The following is a 22,538-nucleotide window of genomic DNA, read 5'->3' on the forward strand; positions in this document are numbered from 1 at the left end:
ATATTTTATACAAAAAATTATAATAGAAAAAATATATAAAAATAATTATAACATTCAAAAACAAACTTATAAATGGTAAACGAGCTGAGCCTGAGCCGAGCTCGAGTTTGAAAAATCTACTCACGAGCCGAGCTCGAGTTTGAAAATTCTACTCACGAGCCGAGCTCGAGCTTTGGAAATAGAGCTCGTTCAAGCTCTATGTAAGTTAAACGAGTTGGCTCGGCTCGTTTGCACCCCTACTCGGAGCGCCTCACACTTTCTAATTAGATTTTAATCATGTAAAATCATGCTTAAAAACAAATCAAAACAAAGGGTAAAATAAATAAACAACTTTCAACTTATATGGTCTCAAAGGCTATTTCTCATTTCAATATTAATCCAAAACAAACACTTTTCAGTACTACTACCAGACTCTTAACTTAAAAGCTGTAAATAAACCGCCCTATAACACAGGAACACATATTGTTTAGACTCGAGGGCGAACGCAAGGGCAAAACGGTAATTTCTCACTCTTCAACGGTGATAAGCTCAAACTCGATAAGCGACAAGTTATTTTCTTCCTTAACAGAAAAATCAGCAGGTTCGGTAACTTCAACACGGCCCCATTTGTCAACTGCAAGTCTCATTGACCCTCTGTACATGTCGATTTTCGCATTTCGCAAAATTACAGTGCTACCCTCCTTCATCGCGTCAACTGAGAATACACATATTTTTGTGAGTTTCATTGCATTCCTAAATATGGAGGTAGTTTTACAGTGTTTTAAAAGCCAGTTAGTACCAGCCGTTTGAATCGAGACCGGTATTTTTGGGCGGTTTGCTAGAACATCAAGCCAGCGTTTTTTTTTTCTAAAATACCGGTTTTAAGCCCAAGATATTTTTGATATTTTGCGACCCATATTTTCAAAAGTTTAATTTTAACCTAACGATTAACATTGAAACGAGTAACCTTTTCGATTATTTTTTTGAAAATCGAGTGCTTTTGTATTATATTTTAATTATAGATTAACTTTTGGATTATATTTTGTTATGGAATCATATACTTTTGGGTTCTTTTTGAATTGAAGTTGCGTTTATTTGAAATTACAAGGTTGAAGGTTCAACCGGTTGTACCATTTTTTGGTCCAATCCAATACGAGTTAAAAATCGGATTTAAAACATTGGTTTTAGAAATCTTTTCAAGTAAATGTAATAATTGATAACCATGTTTTATGGAAAGTGAGTAAGTAAATCATACCTTGATCATTTCTAGCAGTGAAAACAACAATTCCAGTTTCATCACCAACCAAACATTCAGCAAGACGCATGTTACGACCTTGAGTTCCGTTGCGACCTCGTGTCGTTATTGCTTTTGAGCTAACCACTTTTACAGTTAGGTTAAGACCAAAAGCACCGGGACGAAGCTGGTTGATCTTGACGAAAGCTGCTTGCTGCTTAATTTGTTCAGCCATTTTCCAACAAACCCTAAAATAATATTTTCCAAACAATAACATTAGTTAGAAAAGGAACCAGATTTATACAATCATCGTATCTACACGTTGAATCCAATGATATACTTATGAAAAACACACTTTTTCAAGGCTCGGTTAGTATACGATATAACACTAACAAGAAGCCCTTTTTAACTCAAACACTAACTTAATATTGTAACAACCTAAAATTTGATAATTTTGTTGTTTAGACTGTGTAAGACTTTATAAAAAAAGTGTATTTGGCTGCCAAACAAAGATATATGCATTGGCTGAAACTACAAAAAAAAATTCCACATTCAAAATGTGATATTTTGTATGATCGCAATCATATAAGATTAATGAGTGTTAGATACTATAACAGCCTAAAATTAAGATATTTTCCTTAACTAGACACTTAGTTGTGTAAAAGGGTAATAAAGATGATTGGCAACAAAACAAAGAATCATTAATTTAAAGATGTATCGATACGCCTAGAAGTGTTCACAGCTGTCCGGCTCGGACAGTTTTGGCAAACATTTTGAACCGAATTGCTAATTACGATTTCGGAAAAATGAGTACATATTCATAACGGGGAAATAATAATAATAATAATAATAATAATAATAATAATAAATGTTAACAGTTAACGGCTAGTTCCAGATTCCAAACCATCAAAACAGAACCGAGAACCACATCCTATTCAAACCGACCCACTTGTTCAATTTGGGCAGTTCCGCCGGTTTAACGGAATTTAAACACCCCTAGATGCATGCATAAACAACTACAACTAGTTTTTATTTAATTTGAATGTAGCATTGTGTATGCATGTATACTGATCACCATTAATAAGATCAAAACAGACGACTTATTTCATAAATTAAACTAGCGTGTTTTTCATGATCTGGCTAAAAACATATGGCAAATATTCTAGCTTTTATACCTCCATTTCATTATGATAATAATCTGTCTATTAACTGAAGCAGACTGATTTCGGTAATCGGTTTTGGTTATGGATAAAAACCGAACCGAAGTTTAGTCACCAGTCTTAAACTACAGCCAGTTTTTCTGTGTATAAATGCATGATGATCATCAATATAACAGACGATATTTTTATGAATAAAATTACTCGACTTTCTCATGATCCAAATAATCACAGTTGGCAAATTTAGGCGCATATGTACATAACAATCGATCCAATAGAAAATACACATATACATGCATGAAGTTCAAATATAAACTAATTTCCCAATTTTAAAACAATTCAACAGGCACCTTGAATCTTAAGCATTCTTCTAACGTATATACTCAAATTACACGAGATCAGAACCCTAATTCAACAAATATCTTTATAACAAACAAAAAAATATTGACTTTTTAATTATATGAATAACAACAATTGGCAAATAAGGTTATAAAAATCGGCCCACAATCAAATACACAAATACATGCATGGAGTTAAAATTAAACCTAATTTAACAAGCAGCTTGATTCTAAAGCACTCCTCTAAATTATCTAACTGAAATCAAACGAGATCATTTAATAAACAAGCTCAAGCCCGAACTTCACATATTGAGTTTGAGCCATCTCGTGAGCCTACACGAGCTTCTTTATATATACAAGTTTTATATTAATAAAATATAATATAACTAGTTTATATATATCATATTATATATATAAAAATTATAAACACATACACACACACAATATATATATATATATATATATATATATCTTTATAATTATTATATGTTTTATATATATATATATATATGGAAACTTGGATTTTAATAATCCAAACTATTAACCACCGGTCAATGATAATCCCAACTAACAATCTGACCAATGACAATCCCAACTTTCAGTTTTGTTATCAATAACAATCTCAGTAACTAACGGAGTAAATAGATTGTCAGACTGCCATTGTTATTGATAACAAAACTGAAAGTTGGGTCTGCCACCGGTCAGATTGTTAATTGGGATTATTATTGACCAGTGGTTAGTAGTTTGGTTTATTAAAACCCAAATTTCCACATATATAGATAAATAAAATAATTATAAACATATATAATTATATGTAAATAATAATCATAAAGATATATAAATTAAATAATTAATAAACGAGCTTACCGAAGCCGAGCTTGAGCTTGAGCTTGACAAACTACTCATGAGTCGAGTTCGAGCTCTCTTAATTAATAATGGCTCGGCTCCACCCTTAGGCATATAATAATAGATCCACAATCAAATACTCAAATACATCCATGGCGTTAAAATTAAACCTAATTTTCCAATTTTAATTCAATTCAACAAGCAGATTGAATCTACAACATTCTTCTAACGTATCTAACTCATTAACATAAGATCATTTAATAAACGAGCACGAGCTGGAGCTAGCTCGCAAGCCTACACAAGTATTTTATATGTACAAGTTTTATATTAATATAATAGACTAAAATATATATTATAACAATTATATATATATGTAAATCATTGTAAAGATATTTAAATAACATAATTAATAAATAATAAACGAGCACGAGCTCGAGCTTTAAAAATGAAAATCTAAACAAGCAGAGATCGAGCGGCTCGGCTGGCTCGGTTCCACCCCTAGGCATATTATAAAAATATATAAAAGTTACAAAATATATACTCCTATATGTAAATCATTCATTATAATGATATATAAATAAACTAATTAATAAATAATAGACGAACCTTGAGCTTGAGCTAAATAATAATCGATCCACAATCAAATACACAATTACATGCATGGAGTTAAAATCAAACCTAATTTTCCAATTATAAAACAATTCAACAAGCAGATTGAATCTAAATCATTATTCTAACGTAGCTAACTCAAATTAAACGAGATCGGAACCCTAATTGTATAAATTTCACGATTAATCATCAATTCCGTACGAATTTGAGCAGATAATTAGATGCATAACCATAACTCGTAGATCAGAATCTGATGAACAAATCGGATAATAAAATAATAATAATAATAATAATTACCTGAGTAATTGATTTTCGTTAAGATCGAGAAAAATGGTTGAAGAACAAGAAGATCTGTGTAGGAAGGAACTGAAATTGATGGTTAGGGCTTTTATAGCTGACGAAAACGAATATGGAGCCCCGATTTGTACCCATGGATATTCAGCTGTTTTTATTATTTATTTATTTTTAAACGACCGGCTAAAACTTTATTAAAATAAACAGCTATCGTTACAAACAAGACACCAACAACAAACAAAAACAACCACCACCCCCATACATTATACAAAAAATAAGCACAGAGACACGCTTCTCAAACACCCGCTATAACATGAAATTAAAGGCACGTCGCTTCTCCCATATATGATACAACACGAAACACCAGTTTGTACTTTATACTTTATGGCAATGTTGTAAAGGTATGTTTCCAAGGCCGAGTACTCGCTACAAGGTATGTCGCCGAGGCGTGTTTCTTTAATTCCGCCTAGTTACTAAGAATTGATTAAAGGTGGTCAACCTTAGTTAGAATCGCATCTAGTCAGTAAACTTAGGCCGATTTTGGATTAAAAGAATAAAATATAACTCGTATTTCTTTAATATTAAAGAATAAATATCATTTTTTTACTTAATGACTAACAATTTTTAAAATAATTTATTATTTAAAAATGTATTTCTCTTATTTATATCGATATTTACCTATTTTGTTATAAATATTAGTAAATTTATGATATTCGACATATATATATAATATCCAAAAACTAAGTTTCTTTATATTTACCATGTCCGAGTACTCCCCAAGTACTCCGAGTACACCCAACTCCTTAGTCAGCCGCCTAGGGTCCACCATGCAACTTTTGCAACCTTGCTTTATGGAGTCCGATACAAAAGATAAGGGAGCATTGTTTCAAGTTTGTTTAAATAAATGTAATATTACTGATCACATTTCACTTTGATGGGGTGGTAAGACGGTTAATATGTAAAATAATAAAATAAAATTGAATGTTAAGGGTTCAAACCCATGTATGATACAACATTTATTTAGTCGTTCAGAAAAACAAAACACTAGGAGTTTAAATTTCGCTTTTGAATGGAATAATCGAATTCTGTTAAAGTTAATATTTTCAGATGGTGAACAGAAAAAAGGAAACATTAATACGATATTTAATTCGAGGTGACAAAAAGAGAAAGAAAGTGATGGCATGATATCCTCCTTGTGGCGTGTTGGTGTATTTGGAAAGCTCGAAACAATAAGATATTTAATTACAAAGGCGCCTTGATCCATGAAATTATGGAAGAGATCAAGACGCTCGGTTTTCTTTGTGTGAAAAAAAGAAAAGGTTAAAGTACGGGTCATTACAATGGTCTCCTAGTGTGATGTCTTCTTGTAACTATAATTGGTAGTGTTTGTACTTTGATGTTTGATACTAGCATGTTGCTAGTTAGATGCATCATAAACGACTAATATAGAACAAAATATTAAGTGAACAGTTAAGAAACCGTATGAACATATATACCTTTTACTTTTAAGTGGGACACACGGTCTTGTTATGTAACTTTTTACTCTAACTTATACATTTACCAAAACTATAAGTATGGTTTGTAACCTATCGATATCAAGATGTGTAAAAATGTGTTCCTCTTCAAACAGTTGATGGTCTGAGTCCCATTATTAATTAGATGTAAGAGGTGTTTATGTGTCGGTTAAACCCATTGAAACCGCCTAAATCAGACATCAAGTTTGTTTCAAGGTCTAACTAAAAAAACTATGGTTGCTAATCTTATATATGTTCTAACTGGATCGGTCGGTGTGGCTTTCAGTTTGACAAAAATCAGCGATCATTCTCGCTTTTGGTTTAAAGAGTTTTAAAACAAGTTTGGCTAACGGTTTAACCTAAAGTTACTAAAACTAGGCCATGAATACCTATGTCACTTGTAGTTAACACATGTTTGTTAAATCATGCGTGCTTATTTTTGTTAAAAACAAGTTAAGTAAGAATAAACGCGAGAGTAACACTACACACGACTAAAATCCATGTTTAATACATTTAATGTTCGATACAAGTTTTAGACATTTGTGTTCATCATCGTCTCTTTTCATTCCCTCATATGCAAAAATCCCGACTAGGCGCCGATTAATCCCCGATTAATCGCTAGTCCCCACTTCACTGATTAATTTTGGGCTACTCGGCTAATTAATCGGTCAACGGTCAAATCCGGCCATAATCGGCGGTTTCCGGCGAGATTCCGACCAAAATCAGCGGTTTCCGACGAGATTCCAGCAAAAACCAGCGGTTTCCAGCGAGAATTCAGCCACTTTTGGGCCAAAATATATTTGTGTGTATAAAAACTGAAACTTACACATAAAAATGTATGCGTGCATATATAAAATTGAAAAATATACATCATCTTTCGATCTGATTAATCCCAATTTATCGTTAGTCTCCACCCCACCGCCCGACTACCGATTAGCGATTTTTACAACACTGCTCATATGTCATAGTCTTCTGATTAAACACGAGATGTTACACATAAACGAAAACTAAATGAAATAAAAAGACAGATATCCGAAACTCGGAACATATATTACACATATATAAAATGCATACCAAAAACTTTACAACTATGATAAAGTCCAAAACTAAATTAAAAGACTTATAAAGCATAGTTATAGCATACTAGCATAGATATTGTAAAGATATATATGCAGAGTAAGATGACTCATTAAAGTAGAGATGGTGTGATGCCAAAGTCAAGATTCCAAAGGTCAAAAGTCCCATTCACAAAATCATAATGTGCTCCCTTAATTGATAGCTTTTTGTTTGCCAAAGCTTCTCTCACAAATGGATATGTTAATAGGTTCCCCAAAGATACATTCACTGCTTCCTGTTTTTGTTGCACAAACACATAACTTTCGGTTAGACTCGGCTCGTTTAAATTACACAGAGCTCGAGCTCAAGCTAGGCTCGTTCGAGCTCTATTTTCAAGGCTCGAGCTCGGCTCGTGAGTAGATTTTCAAGCTTGAGTTCGGCTCGGGCTCGGCTCGTTTACTATTTTAAATTATTTTTTATATAATTATAATATATTTATATATTTTTTCTATTACAGTTTTATGTATAAAATAATATATAATGTTTAGTTATTTTTATTTATTTTTCCATAGCATTATATATATTAATTAATAATTATTTAATACATATTTTAAAAATTATATAACTGACAGGCTCGTTTACGCTCACGAGCCGGCTCGAGCTCGATAAGTGAAGCTCGGGCTCATTTATTAAACGGGCTTACTTTTAGGCTCGGGCTCGGCTCGTTTAAATTACACAGTACTCGAGCTCGAGCTCTGCTCTTTTTGAGCTCTATTTCAAGGCTCGAGCTCGTCTCGTGAGTAACTTTTCAAGCTTGATTCCGGCTCGGGCTCGCTCGTTTACTATTTTCAATTATATTTTATATAATTATAATTATTTTTATAATTTTTTTCTTTTACAATTTTATATGTATAAAATAGTATATAATGTTTAGTTATTTTTGTTTATTTTTTCATAGCATTATATATATTAATTAATAATTTTTAATATATATTTTAAAAATGATATAAATGATAGGCTCATTTAGGCTCACGAGTCGGCTCGAACTTGATAAGTGAAGTTCGGGCTCGGGCTCGTTTATTAAACGGGCTTACTTTTAGGCTCGGGCTCGATCGATATCTTTAGCGAGCCAATCTCGAGCAGCTCGGCTCGTTTGCACCCCTACATTCGGTTAAAATCTAAGTCGTTTAGAAAAATGGGTTAATTCAGGATGCATTTAATTAAGAGCGGTTCGAAAAAAGAAAGTATTTATTGAGGTTAGGAGGTTTAAGTCAGTTAAAGATATGCACCGTTCACAGTTCAGTTTTGACGGTTTGACAATTTAATAACTTTTGGTTTGTTTAACAAGTCGTAGTTAGCGTTTTGGCCCAAAATTTTATCATCACTTTTAATAGTCGTATATTATTCCGGTTATAGTCTAAAAGATGTTTATAAACTCTTTAAATTATAAAAAATGAGGTAATTTAGTATAAACATACCTTCTCACACTTGGTATGCAGATCTGAGTTCTCTAAATCGCTGCAATCGGCTTTCACCTTGCTCTTAGAGGGCAACCCGATTTTCACCCATTGCTCGATGAAGTCACTAATCATTTAAAATCCGAAACATATTTGTTAACATATAACCGATTTTAAATAAACAACTATAAGAACTATATATAAATATTTATACATGTTTTCTAAATTATCATAATTTAGACTAATTGCGTAATTGTCTCTCTTTCTATCCCTTACTATAAGATTTATGAAGTTCGTATATAAAATTGGTTTTGTAATAAACGTGCCTCGTAGCACAGGTTCGTAGATAGTGATTTAAAGATTTAACGGGAGAGAGAAAAAAAGAGCGTTATGATGCAAGATAACCGGTTTTAACCAATTTTTTCCAACTAAAATCACTAAAACATTTTGTCAATAGAACACTAATAAAACTCACTTAATTATTATTAATGCTATTATTTTTAATACTAACCTAAAGTAATTTATGAAAAATAAAATACAGCAAAGAAAGAAAACTAAAACAGGAGTGGTTTTTCAGCTTTTTTTTTTTTTTTTTTTTTTTTTTAGTTTATAAATCTTATATTTTATTTATTTCTACTGATGAAACATAGATATTACATCAATATAGCAGGTAGGCGGGCAACAAGCTGCGCCGCCACCCCTTTTTCAGCTAGTTTTAATTAAATAATATTAAATTTTATTACTAGTAAATGGCATATCAACTAATTTAATTACCCAGCAGTGGTTCCATCATCAGGGATGTTCATGAGTCCTTTAATTCCACCACAACAACTGTGTCCAATAACTACAATATTCTCCACCTAAAAACACAATATTAACATTTATATATGTAACTATATAAAAGTATAAAACAACTAGCAAATATTAAATGACATACATAAAAGATTACTAAATAAGCTAGTTCCATATAAGCTCTTTTAAATTAAACGAGCCGAGCTCGTGTTTAGTCAGAACTTATCTCATTTACGGTCCTAAAATGATATACATGAAAGATAACTAAATAATACTGGTTCAATTAAGCTCTTTTAAATTAAACGAGCCGAACTCATGTTTAGTCAGAACTCAACTCATTTACGGTCCTAAATTGATATACATTAAAGATAACTAAATAACACTAGTTCCATATGAGCTCTTTTAAATTAAACGAGCCGAACTCGTTTTTAGTCAGAACTCAACTCATTTACGGTCCTAAAATGCTATACATAAAAGATAACTAAATAATACTAGTTCAATTTAAGCTCTTTTAAATTAAACGAGCCGAACAAATGTTTAGTCAGAACTCAACACATTTACAGTCCTAAAATGCTATACATAAAAGCTAACTAAATAAAACTAGTTCAATTTGAGCTCTTTTATATTAAACGAGTCGAACTCATGTTTAGTCAGAAATCAACTCATTTACGGTCCTAAAATGCTATACATAAAAGATAACTAAATAAAACTAGTTCCATTTGAGCTCTTTTAAATTAAACGAGCCGAACTCATGGTTAGTCAGAACTCAACTCATTTAGAGTCCTAAATTTTTATTATTTTTGCTGTTAGAAAAATGAAATGTATTTAACAAATTAGTAATAAAAATTATTCCTCTTTAATAATATTTTAGATATAAGTTGACTAATGAAACTATAAAAGGTTTTAAGATTCACTTTTAGGCTGAGAGGTGTGGGGGCTTTAATGGGGGCTCCAACCAATAATATTATGACGTGTGGCAGAGAGAGAAACTGGATAAGGGGGTGTTGGAGCCCCCGTTGGAGTCTCTGGCCCTGGTGTGGAGGGGCTCCAGCAGGGGCTCAACCGAATTTTTTTTTTATTTTTTTATAAATATATTCAAACAACGTATTATTAAAAAAACTTATAAATTATTAAAAAAACACACATTAATAAAAAAACACATTAATATCTAAAAATAAAATAAAATTAAAGTACTAAAAAAAACATTCTTCTTATTCTTCGGCTTGGTCTTCTTCGATCAACCTCTTTCGGATACGTTCCTTTTGCTTTTCCATTAGCATTTGATCGACCGGATTTAGGTTACTGAAGTCTCTAGTAAGAAAGTCCAAATCTCTCATTCGACTTTTTTCCTTTTTGTCATAAGAGACCACCTCCATGGTTTTGTTGAATTTATTGAGGGATTCAACAAGATTGGCGATGTTTACGGCTTCCCCCTCAGCCGGTTTTTTCCCCTTGGCGTCCCTTCCCAATGGCCACCTCCTCGGCGGTGAAGACGTTTCCTCCTCCGCAATGTTTAGGTCGAATCCAACGCGGCAATCCGACCCGGTTGAAGTGCTATACGCTCCAGACGAACTAGTTTTAGTCCGTTTCGGCCTTACTTCCGCATCAAAGTCCGGCGCAACCAGCTCAACCCACTTGGAACACCTTTTCAACCTCTCCCACAACTTTAAATCGTCCCACGTCTTCACCATCCCATACCTCCGCAAACACTCCTGCTTCCAATCTTCGACCGTGAAATTGTAAACCGCCAAATCATCACTGCCACTTGGTCTCATACGACCGCTGTTCCTGTTGAAAAGATTAGTAAACAAGCCGACAAATTTTCTGATTTCGGACCACCGACCCGAAATCATATCGGCGTTCCGCTCTGTACTCCCAACGAGCATGTAGAACGTCTCCCTAACCTTTGTCCAAAAAATCTTGTTCTTTTGGTAGTCGGCTGCAAAATGACTAAATAAATTAGATTTCCATTTAACTTTTTTATTTAACTTTTTTATTAAAAATCATTTTTAAAAACGTTAAAACAATTACCGCAACGCCGATCCTCATAAATGACTATCCAAGCCCGACACAAGGCTTCCTTCTCATCCGATGACCACGGAGTGGCTTTCCGTTTTGTCCTCGGAGTCGAAGCCGGTCCCGACCCGTCCGTTGCAACTTGTTTTTTCCGGTGGACGCGTCTTTTTGGTCCCGTAGCTTCACCGTGTGATTCTTGTGTCTCCGGAACAACAAAGTTAGGAGACGGTTGTGTGTTGGATGGTTGAAAGCCGGATGATTCTTGCGGCTCCGAATAAAACATCGGTTGGTGCGGTGACGACCATAAATCATCGTCAAGATAATCTGAATCAAGGTTTGGGAACCAATTTCCAGCCATTTTTTTTTAAAAAAGTTGAGAAGATGAATTGATTTTGGGTGAAGGTTTGAAGTTTTGGTATAAAAATGGGTGAAATTGGGTATAATTATATAGGAAAAATATTTTTTTTTTTGGTTTGTTCGGCTCCCAACGGTCAAAAAACCATCAAAAGTTGTGCAGCCCTCTCTCTTCTCCCGCTAACCGGCTCACGCCTGCATTGTTTTTCGCGTTAGCGCCCCGTTAGCGCCCCCGCTAGCGCCCTGGTGGTGTGGTGTTAGCGCCTGGGGGCGCGAGCGGAGGGGCTCTAGCGCCCCCGTTGAAGCCCCACACCCCTCAGTCTTAGGTGCAATACTGCATATTCAATGGCTGCTCCAGCTCCAGAGTGCTTTATCTACACAAAGTGATTTTTGACTTTTGATGAGTCAACAAAGCAATAAGGAATCCAACATCTATTGAACCAAATTAAATATTATTATTCAAAGCATCCACTTGTACTTTCAAATCATTAGATAAAGTCAACTGTTGATATTTTGCAATTATTATAAATCTCCTACATAGTGATAATTAGAGGTGTGTAAGAAACCGAACAAATATATCTTGAATCAAAAGAACCGAAACAAAAATCACGGTTTGGTTTTATGTTGTTGTAAAAACTGAACTTATAGTTTGATTTTGGTTTTACATGTAATAAAAACCAAAGAACCGAACCAAATTCAAGATTTTTATTTTTTTATTTTTATTTTAAGTAATCTACATTAAACCCAAAACCGCACCACGTACACCCGTAATGTTAATGGTGATGCTCACCCGTTTGGATCCATTTTAAGTTTACATATATATAAAATATAAAAGTAAACAAAATTTACTCAAATAAGCTCATTTCGTGACGAATGAGCCATGATTGTCATATTTACTTGTAAGAGTTTGAATTAATACCGTATCATAAGGAGGAACCATGTTGGCGATGTTTCTAACCACAAAGGCTTCACCGGGTTGAAAATCCAGGATGTGTGATGGGCAAACACTAAAAACTGCATTTGAATAGGTAGGTCCCAGCAGAGCCCAGTTGGACCCGCAAGACTCACCTTGAAGAGGGACGTCTGCGCAACGACCAACTGCTTCCGCAGGACCCACCATGCTCAGAGAAGACCTTACGCGCAGTACGCCAGCTGTACCAGCAGGGAAAGCCTCCCAATGGTGAAGTACCCCGCTTGTTCCCGCAGTTGCGGATACAAGCCATCAGGGAAGGCTACCCGCACTAATAGCAAGGCTACACGCACAAGGCACTAACTCTTGCTACTTCAGTAGTCACCTGAAGGAATGAGCAAGGCGGGAATACTCCCGCCCAAATGAGCCAGTCCGTATGCTTCTGGAAGATCTTTTGTACTATACCTGCCAAGGTATGGGCAAAACAGACGATCTGACCAAAACAACCCAAGAACCAATCCCAGGGTGACTGCTCACCGACAACAGTACGATGAGGAGCACCCTCTAGTACTGTTTGTCACTATTAGCCGCTGCCTACTCACCAACCCTTACTATGGGACGTGCGCAGCCTACAGTTGGTGGAACAGTGCATAGCCGGCAGTAAAGGAACAGTATACAGCCGACCTTGTCACTATCGGCCGCAGCCTATCCACCAACCAACATGGCTTGTGCGTAGCCCACTGTTGGTAGAACAGGAATACTATTCAGCCGGCTGTACCTTCTAGGAAACCTACCTTCGGCTATAAATACTCCAACACCTTGGAATGGTAAGGACATCATCTGATATATCATTATCTTATATTCTCTAGCAATCTCTTAATATACACTTATATTCAGAGCAATCTAGTCTGATTCTCACGCCGGAGGGTGGTCACAAGGAGGAACCCCCCCCTTCTCAGTGACGAGCTTACGGTGTCTGTTTTGCAGGTCACCTGAAGAACAACCTTCTTTGCTGGACCTCATCCTCGTGGGAAACATTACTTAACCCCCAGATTATCCGTAATCTGCCCAGGGTCGATTAGTGTTTCTTCATTGGCGCCATCCGTGGGACAAATGTCCAACATCGGCACTTATGATGGTCTATCCGACCCAGACGACCACTTGAACAGATTCATTGCGGGGGCAACCGTCAGTAACTGGACGGAACCCACGTGGTGTTATATGTTCCAGATGACTCTGGTTGGAGCGGCCAGGGCATGGTTCGATCGTTTACCTGTCCACCACATCTATGATTGGGCGGACTTTCAGAACAAGTTCAGCCAACACTTCAGCCAACAGAGGAAATAAACTGAATAACAGTGGACGATCCTCAACTGCGTTAGAGAGTAGGATGAATCTTTACTAGACTTCATTACTCGCTTCAACTCCAAAAAGCTGAGTCTGGGCAACATAAGTGAAGATCTTGTTCGCGCCGCTTTCATCCAGGGCGCCGAATACCCAGAGCTTATCCGCACATTGACGGGTAAGGACGGCATGCCATCGACATGGGATGCCATCATGACGGCGGCCAAGCGCTTTGCCGAGACGGAGAAGCAACTGGGAAGGGATCTTCCCCAGAGTACACACCTCTACACGCAAAGGACTAGAGAAAACAATGTTCGGATCGCCCGGCAGAACAAAAAGAGGAAGCTAGGTATTTGGCAGTCAAGGGTAAACTTTGACACCTCATCCAGCTCTCACCCTCTTGTTGGCGGAAGAGATAACACACACCCTTCAAGCCGAAAACACCGGTGGACGCCACTCACCAAAAGCGTCACGGAGATATTTGTCACCGAAAAACTACCATGGCCAAAAGCTCCAATGATCCGGCAGCGACCTAATGCGGATCAAAGCAAATCCTGTGACTTCCACGGGACAAAAGGTCATAGTACGGAGGAGTGTACATCCTTGAAGGATATTGTTGAAACATTCGTCAAGGATGGAAGACTTGCACACCTTGTGGCATCAATCAAGAAGGGAGGAAGGAATGATAACCGGTACAGAGGCAACGGACGAAAGCCCGTTGACATCAGCATCAACATGGTTCATGGCAAGATCAGAGGAAGAAAAAGGCGAGCGACAGAACCATGCGCGTGGAAGGAAGCTGAGGTGCGCTTCCCGCGAGTGCCAGGAGGACCCAGCAAAGAAGGCCCTATCGTCATCAAAAGCCAGCTGGGGCACTACATCACTTCTCGCACTCTTGCTGACAACGGCGCCTCGTCAACGGTGATGTACAGGCAGTTCTTCGACAAGCTAGATGACGAAGACAAGGAACGCCTGGAAACGATCTACGCCTCGATGGAAGGGTTCGACGGCAGCACAAACACCCCCCTGGGTATCCTATCTTTCCCCGTCACTCTTACGGACGGGAATCACTCACGCACAGAAGACGTGGATTTTGTCGTGATGAGGAAGCCACACCACACATACGACATTCTCTTCGGAAGAGACGGGATGGCAAGATTCAACGCCGTGGTATCTTCAGTCCACGGCATGATGGGATGGCCAACAGCTGAGGGTGTAGCGATGATCACCGGCATTCCCCAGGTATGCATCGCATCTGTCTCATCTAAACCCAAACCAAAGATAGCTAAACCAACCATCACCGAACCGGAAAGATGGGCCTTCAACGGCAAATATCCGGACCAGGCCGTTTCCATTGGCCCAACAGTTGTTGATCCCACACGCACCTTACTCAAACGCTTATTACAGAAAAACGCTGACATCTTCGCGTGGACACCAGCTGACATGACTGGTGTACCCCGAAGTAAGGCAGAGCATAAGCTCAAGTGCGATCCGGCTGTTACGCCAGTTGTACAAAAGCGCAGAGTAATGGGGCCAGAACAAACTAACGCGTGTAGAACCCAAGTCAAGGAACTCCTTGACGCAGGCATCGTACGCGTTAGCAGATATCAAACATGGGTTGCAAATCCCGTTATGGTACCGAAGAATAACAAACAATGGCGCATGTGCATAGATTTCAAGGACTTAAACAAAGCATGCCCCAAAGATTGTTATCCGTTACCCGAAATTGATCTTAAGGTGGATTCGTTAGCACCGTTTCGCCTTAAATGCTTCCTGAATGCGTATAAGGGGTACCATCAAATCCACATGGCCGTTGATGATCAGGACAAAACCGTTTTTCGGACGCCCGATGGCACATTTTGTTACCAAATGATGCCATTTGGACTTAAGAATGCCGGGTCCACATACCAACGCCTGATGGACAACCAGTTTCATGCCCAAATTGGGAGGAACTTGGAAGTCTACATGGATGACTTGGTCATCAAAAGCCCTGACGCAGAAGCGATGTTGAAAGACATCGAAGAAACTTTCAACACGCTTAGGAAGATAAACATGAAACTCAACCCGAGCAAGTGTGCCTTTGGAATGGAAGAAGGGAAGTTCTTGGGGGTCATCGTCACTAAAGATGGCTTCAGAGCGAACCCTGAAAAGGTCGAAGCCATTATCAAAATGGAATCACCTACTACCATCAAACAGGCTCAGACACTGAATGGACGACTAGTGGCACTTAATCGCTTTTTGGCAAACCACGCGGATAAGTCGTTTCCTTTCGTGTCAACGTTGAGAAACTGTTTAAAGAAAACGCACTTCCGCTGGACACCAGAAGCGGAAGCAGCTTTTCAGGAGATTCGGTCACGCTTGATCGAACTCCCAACGCTCACAGCACCAAAAGCGGGAGAGGAGTTAATCCTATACCTTTCCGCAACAGATAGAGCAACCGGGGCGGTCCTGCTAGTTGAACGGAAAAGCATCCAGATGCCAATCTATTATGTCAGCCGTAAACTAACAGACGTAGAAACCCGGTACTCTACCCTCGAAAAATTAGTCTTAGCACTTATACACGCTTCACGCAGGTTAAGACGATATTTCCAGCGTCACCCAATCACCATTCTCTCCAACTTCAAACTTGCAAACGTTCTACGCAAACCCGAGTTATCGGGACGCCTAGCCAAATGGGCAATTGAGTTGGGGGAATACGCGATAAAGTATAAGCCAAGACCAGCCATAAAAGGCCAGGTTTTGGCCGACTTTATTGCGGAAGTGCCTGCATCGCGGGAAAAAGAGTGCCAGGAAGAGGCTCAACCCTCTCCAGCACAGAACATCAATGATGTCTGGCGACTCTACACAGATGGAGCAGCCAGTAACGAGGGTTCAGGCGCAGGGCTGAAACTAACCAACCTAGCAGGCCAAGAATACACTTACGCTATTCGACTGGATTTTCCAAGTACGAATAACGAAGCCGAGTATGAAGCATTCTTGGCCGGGCTGAGAATTGCGCGTAAGATGGGAGTGAAACACTTGGAAGCCCACGTGGATTCCATGTTAGTAGCCAACCAAATCAACGGGACGTACACGGCCGTGAACGACACAATAGCCCTGTACCTCGCACAAGCAAAAACCCTTATGCGCGATTTTAACGATTGCAAAGTCATACACGTCAAGCGTAGTGAAAACAAATCTGCGGATGCGTTAAGCAAGCTTGCATCATTAGCCTTCACCCACTTGGGAAAGGACATCCGCATTGAACTCCTCGAGGCACCTTCGGTCCCGCACAAGGAAATTTGTGTCATCCAAACCGGCACAGAAACGTGGATGACACCAATAATAAAATACCTTGCGGCAGGTACACTACCAGAGTCAAAAACACAGGCAAGAAAACTACGCTGTAAAGCACTGAATTATCAACTCATCGATGACATCCTTTACAGACGTAACTTTCTTGGCCCACTCTTAAGATGCGTGGACAACCAAGATGCTGACTACCTCCTAAGGGAAGTACACGAAGGCATCTGTGGAGTACACGCAGGTCCACGCGCTGTTGTAGCTAAGCTAAACAACGCGGGATACTTTTGGCCGGGGATGCATACGGATGCGCTGGCATACATCAGAAAATGCAGGTCTTGTCAGCTCTACGCACCCAACACGTGTAACACCCCGACCAAAGGCGGATTATACATCGGGGCGCCACATATTGTTTCATTACTCGTGACACTATTGGGTGTCAATATTTAATAAATACATTCATTCGCGCACACGCAAAGTAGACAGAAGATAACATAAAACAACAATAATCAATATATTATAAGGCAGAATATTCGAACAACAATAACTTGTCTTGATACATTTTAATCTAGGTCCAAAAGTAAAAACGTCCTACGTGTCCACAAGCTCCAAATGTAGCTACAGCAAACCTGAACATGTGTTAAAATAAAACGTCAAACACTTGCGTGTTGGTGAGAAATCAAGTTTAATACAATACATAGATAACAATAAATCTGCGCGCAACACGTGTATGTCTGGTGTTTAACAAGGGTGCAATTTGATTGTGATCAAGCCTAAATAGATCATAGCTCATAGTTCATAGTTCAATCCGTGCTCCCAAATGAGCACAAAAACGAGAAAACATCTGTGCAAGTGTAAACAAAGAAAACCGTAAACGATAGGTCTCCCGTGTTCATCTAATGGATCCATGAAAACTTCGGAATAGGCCGAACAAAGCGGTTAATGATACACACATACAAATAAACAGCCAAGTAAACGTCCTCAACACATGGGATACTGCGCGACTAAAGTTCATAAACAAGTTTAAGACTCTAAGTTTGTACGAACACATGAACATCCCAAAACATTAAAAATAAAAAGGGATTAGGTACGGGATTACTCACTTGATAAACGATGCGGTGTAAGATAAAGCAAGAACCAACTTTAAACAAGCACAAGTTAACCTATAATTAAAGATTATTGTTTTAATGATTGGTTTTAAGTCTTGATTATAAGTTAGCATAATTAATAAGTAAATTATTATATATAATATATATTACCGGAAAAGCAGGGCAGAACAGGGAGGAAGACGGAGGCAGAGAGGGAGGGGGCAGAGAGATCAAGGAGGAGGTTAAAATAAGTGTTTGTGTGTGAAGTGTTAGGAAAATAACATTATTATTTATAGGGAAACCCTAGGGAACACAATCCCTAGAAAAGGGGAAAAGATCTCCAAGGCAAACAGAACAAGACAAACCAAAAGATAACAAAAGATATGACGGCTGCAGGAAAAGAGAAAAAGCAAAAAGGGAAGACTGACAGGGAACAGTAAACAGGCATGGGAGGTGTCAGAAAAGGTACTGGTCAAGCATGGAAAAGCAGATCTCCAAAGATAATGTCAGTCACTTTTTCTGTCAACCAATGGGGTTGGCGCGCATGCTACGCCGAAAGTAACTTTTCAGACATAAGATAGGTCAGGTCAACAGCACAGAAGATAAGACAACATAAAAGCAAACGGCTAGATTAAACAGAAGGAAACTCAAAGGGTTTAGCGCGAGAAAGCTCGAGCGCACGCGCGAGGGCGAAGGCTGACAGAACAAACCTTAGCGCGCCGCGGGAAGAACTATTATCCTTAGTGCGCCGCGGGAAGAATTACCATTCTTAGCGCGCCGCGGGAAGAACTTCCGTTCTTAGCGCGCTGCAAGAAGAACTACAATTCTTAGCGCGTCGCGGGAAGAACTACCGTTCTTAGCGCGCTGCGAGAAGAACTACAATTCTTAGCGCGTCGCGGGAAGAACTACCGTTCTTAGCGCGCTGCGAGAAGAACTACAATTCTTAGCGCGCTGCGGGAAGAAATACAATTCTTAGCGCACTGCGAGAACAGTTCGCCTCGCGTATCGCAGGAACAACTGGTCTTCGCGCAGGCTTCCTTGCAAGGAGTCTGGCGCGTGGAGCTGCGCAGACAACCTTAGGCGGGAAGAAACAAAGGACAAGCAAAGAGTTAAGAGAAAAAGGGGTTCAAGGCGTAAGGGCGGAACGGCGACAAGAGAGAGAAAGAGGCGGGACGGCAACAAGAGGGAAAAGAAGGCGGAGAGAAGAAGAGGGACGGGACGGCGGAAAGGAAAAGAGAGGAAGAGGCGGGAAGGAAAACGTTATTATTAAAAATAAAGTATAAGTATAAATAAATATTAAATCATAAAAGAAAGAGATCGGATCGGAGAAACGGGTACCTGGGTCGGGTCGGATCGGGTCAGATGTCACAACACGCACCGCCCGAAGAATGAACTTGTTCCAGTCACCTCTTCATGGCCATTTCAGAAGTGGGCCATCGATGTGACAGGCCCATTTCCTACAGCAGCAGGAAATGTTCAGTTCCTAGTGGTAGCCATCGACTACTTCACCAAGTGGATAGAAGCAAAACCCTTAGCCCAAACAACCGCGAAACATATCAAAAAATTTATTTGGGAATTTATTATTTGTCGTTTTGGACTTCCACAGAATTTGGTGAGCGATAACGGCACCAACTTTGCCGACAAGAAGCTACAAAAGTGGCTGGAAGAACTTCAAATCACCCACACTTTTACCTCAGTGGCGCACCCGCAGGGTAATGGTGAGGTAGAAAGAGCAAATAAGAGCATCGTCGAAGGCATAAAGAAAAGACTCTTGGAACACAGATCCGGCTGGGTGGACGAGCTTCCGCACATCCTTTAGGCAAACAGAACGCTGAAAAAGGCCAGTACGGGAGAAACCCCATTCAGTCTCACTTATGGCACTGAAGCCATGGTACCGGTCGAAATTGGTTTACCCTCACCAAGAGTCTTGATTCAGCCAGAAGACAATGATGCGGAAAGACGGTTAGACCTTATGCTAACCGAGGAACGCATAGACTTAGCCGCAGTGCGTGAAGAGAACTACAAGCGACAAATGCAAAAGTACTACAACACGCGGGTAAAACTCTGCAACTTCAATGTAGGAGACTACATAATGCGTAACAACGAGGCTTCGAACCAACAACGCCCAAGAAAACTGGCCCCGGTCTGGGAAGGGCCATACATTATCAAAGAAGTTCTGGGAAAGGGCGCATACCGGCTCGAAAGGCTCGATGGCACTCCCATCCCAAGAACATGGAATGGAGCTCAATTACGCAAATGTTATATGTAGATCAATTCCAAACTTGTAAAGAAAAGGCCTAGAGCCACTTCTAATGGAAATGATTATCCTTTCACAATGTGTTGATAGCCTTACCTTTATACTTATGAACTTCCCACACTGATGTGCCGGTATTCACCGCATAAATATGGGAAGAAGTAAGTCGTTACGTGTGGAAGGCGGCAAAACCCGCATAAACACAAAACGGTAAAAATTTCAAAAGTTTTAAGGAAAACCTCCACGCAGGTCAGATGTAGGCAAAGTTTAGCCATCCTACTAAGTGCAAGTGACGGTCTTACCCGCACAATCACGAACAAGGAGGCAAAACTTCAACCTATTATCTATCACGTTCAAAGGTTAACTTATTCTAAACACTTAGAAAATTTCAAAGGAAAAGATGAGGAAAACTTCCACGCAGGTCAGATATAAGTAAAGTTAAGCCATCCTACTAAGTGTAAGTGACGGTCATACCCGCACAATCATGAAAGAGGAAGCGAAACAAACTTATAATTTGCCACGTTAAAAATTTAACTTATCTAAGTACTAAAGAAATTGCTAAGTTAAATCAAAACATGCGTAAAATAAACATGGCAAGGAATTAACACAATCTTTATTCCATCAAAATTCAAATATTACAAAGATTGCTGGGTGCATAGCCGCATACAAAAGAAGCTATACAAAAACAAAAATCTACGCTAATGGTGGAAAGGGATCTTCATGATCAAGCTTCATGACCACTTCCATTTGGACCCGCACCATCAGTAGAGCGTGGCGGTTCAAGGAAAGCTTTAAGGATAGCTAGCCCATCATCAGCAGCAGCAACTTCGTTCACCTTCTCCACCACCGGATGCGGGAAAGCGGCATACTGGTTCACTGCTTGGTCATAAACAGCTTCAGTATCCACATCGTACAAAGGGAAGTTGGAAGGCGGGATGCCTTTCTCAACGAACCCTAGACCAAGCAGGAAGCCGGCCTTTTCCCCATCCTCATGAGAAGCGTTGAGGGCTGCGCTCATGGCATCGTCGTATGATGTGTCCGTGAAGACTCGATGCACAACCTACAAGAAAAAATACAAAGTCAAAATCTCTTCCATGTGCAAAGAAAAGAGTAAAGATATGAAATTACGCATACCTGAGACAACGCTTCTCGAAGAAGCCATTCCTTGGTAACCAGAGCTTCCTGGATGGCAGCTTGAGCTTGGTTACGGGCGCGTTCGGCTTCACTTTTGTTGAGGTTGGCAAGCAACACTTCTTTAGCCGCAGCCTCTTCAACGCCCTTTAGCTTCCGCTCAGTCTGGTCAAGCACCCCCCTCTGGTCCAGGATCTCTTGGAGCTTCTTCGTGTCTTCCATCGCCAAGGCATCATGAGCCTGTTGGAGCGCCTCTAGTTTGGCTTTGAGTTCCTCATTCTCGAGGCGTAGAGGCTCAGCAACAGCTTTAGCCTTGGTGGCCCTTTCAGTTGCGTTCCGAGCAGTTTCCTTAGCCAGCCGAAGCTGTTCGTTAACAGCTTGGGCAGCCTTGGAACGGGCCTCGAGACGGGCCTGAACTTCAACTTCAAGGCCCTTGAACGCCTTCTCCTTCTCCGCAGCAGCGGCGGAGAGCCTCCTATTCTCCTCCCGGACAGCCCGCGACTGAGCTACTTCTTGGATACGAGCTGCTTTTAACTTGTCGTTTTCACGACAAAGCAGCTCGACGCACGGCTGCCTCCGGGCCAGGAGAACCCGAAGCTCATCGGTTAGCCTACCCTCCTGGTAGCTAGCCATGGCTTCCCCCAACGCACCACTGGGAGCTGCGTGACGAGCCCACTCCACGCACTCCACAGGTGTGCGAAGGGTTGTTCCTCGGCGGATGTTCCATCGTGGAACATACACTTCATTGGAATCTGACACTGCAAAAAATAAAAAGCAGTTAGGAAAAGATGAAAAAAAAAAAAAAGAGGCCAAAAGAACCCTACGCACCTGTAGGGTCAACAACAGGCCGATAGCCGCCAAACCCATCACCTGAACCCAAGGC

At 39.6% G+C, this 22,538-nt stretch overlaps 2 protein-coding genes across 2 annotated transcripts; both read right to left on the reverse strand.

Annotated features, from left to right (window-relative positions):
- Positions 1-342: 342 nt before the first annotated feature.
- On the reverse strand, positions 343-4,544 carry LOC143578813 (uncharacterized protein At4g28440-like). Its single transcript, XM_077062288.1, has 3 exons — positions 4,461-4,544; positions 1,235-1,461; positions 343-694 (listed from the first exon to the last, which is right to left on the reverse strand). Exons 2-3 carry the CDS (start codon positions 1,446-1,448, stop codon positions 507-509), a joined length of 402 nt encoding a protein of 133 aa, XP_076918403.1. The 5' UTR covers positions 1,449-1,461; positions 4,461-4,544; the 3' UTR covers positions 343-506.
- A 2,456-nt stretch (positions 4,545-7,000) lies between these two features.
- LOC143578814 (carbonic anhydrase 2-like) lies at positions 7,001-12,646 on the reverse strand. Its single transcript, XM_077062289.1, has 5 exons — positions 12,566-12,646; positions 11,969-12,020; positions 9,259-9,346; positions 8,506-8,611; positions 7,001-7,322 (listed from the first exon to the last, which is right to left on the reverse strand). Exons 1-5 carry the CDS (start codon positions 12,584-12,586, stop codon positions 7,161-7,163), a joined length of 429 nt encoding a protein of 142 aa, XP_076918404.1. The 5' UTR covers positions 12,587-12,646; the 3' UTR covers positions 7,001-7,160.
- Positions 12,647-22,538: the final 9,892 nt, after the last annotated feature.

This window comes from Bidens hawaiensis, unplaced genomic scaffold (genome assembly GCF_021521415.1).
Source record: "Bidens hawaiensis isolate Kalapana, Puna unplaced genomic scaffold, B.hawaiensis_p1.1 tig00029340_1, whole genome shotgun sequence".
Taxonomy (NCBI): Eukaryota; Viridiplantae; Streptophyta; class Magnoliopsida; order Asterales; family Asteraceae; genus Bidens; species Bidens hawaiensis.

Bases quoted from the DNA above. Each gene is read 5' to 3' on its own strand.
- LOC143578813 (XM_077062288.1), bottom strand. From the start codon at position 1,448: ATGGCTGAACAAATTAAGCAGCAAGCAGCTTTCGTCAAGATCAACCAG. The intron at 695-1,234 runs GTATGATTTACT...GTGTATTCTCAG, and splicing joins CACTGCTAGAAATGATCAAG to TTGACGCGATGAAGGAGGGT.
- LOC143578814 (XM_077062289.1), bottom strand. From the start codon at position 12,586: ATGGTTCCTCCTTATGATACG. The intron at 12,021-12,565 runs GTATTAATTCAA...CACTTTGTGTAG, and splicing joins TGGTTCCTCCTTATGATACG to ATAAAGCACTCTGGAGCTGG. The intron at 9,347-11,968 runs GACTGAGGGGTG...TATTGTGTTTTT, and splicing joins ATATGCAGTATTGCACCTAA to AGGTGGAGAATATTGTAGTT.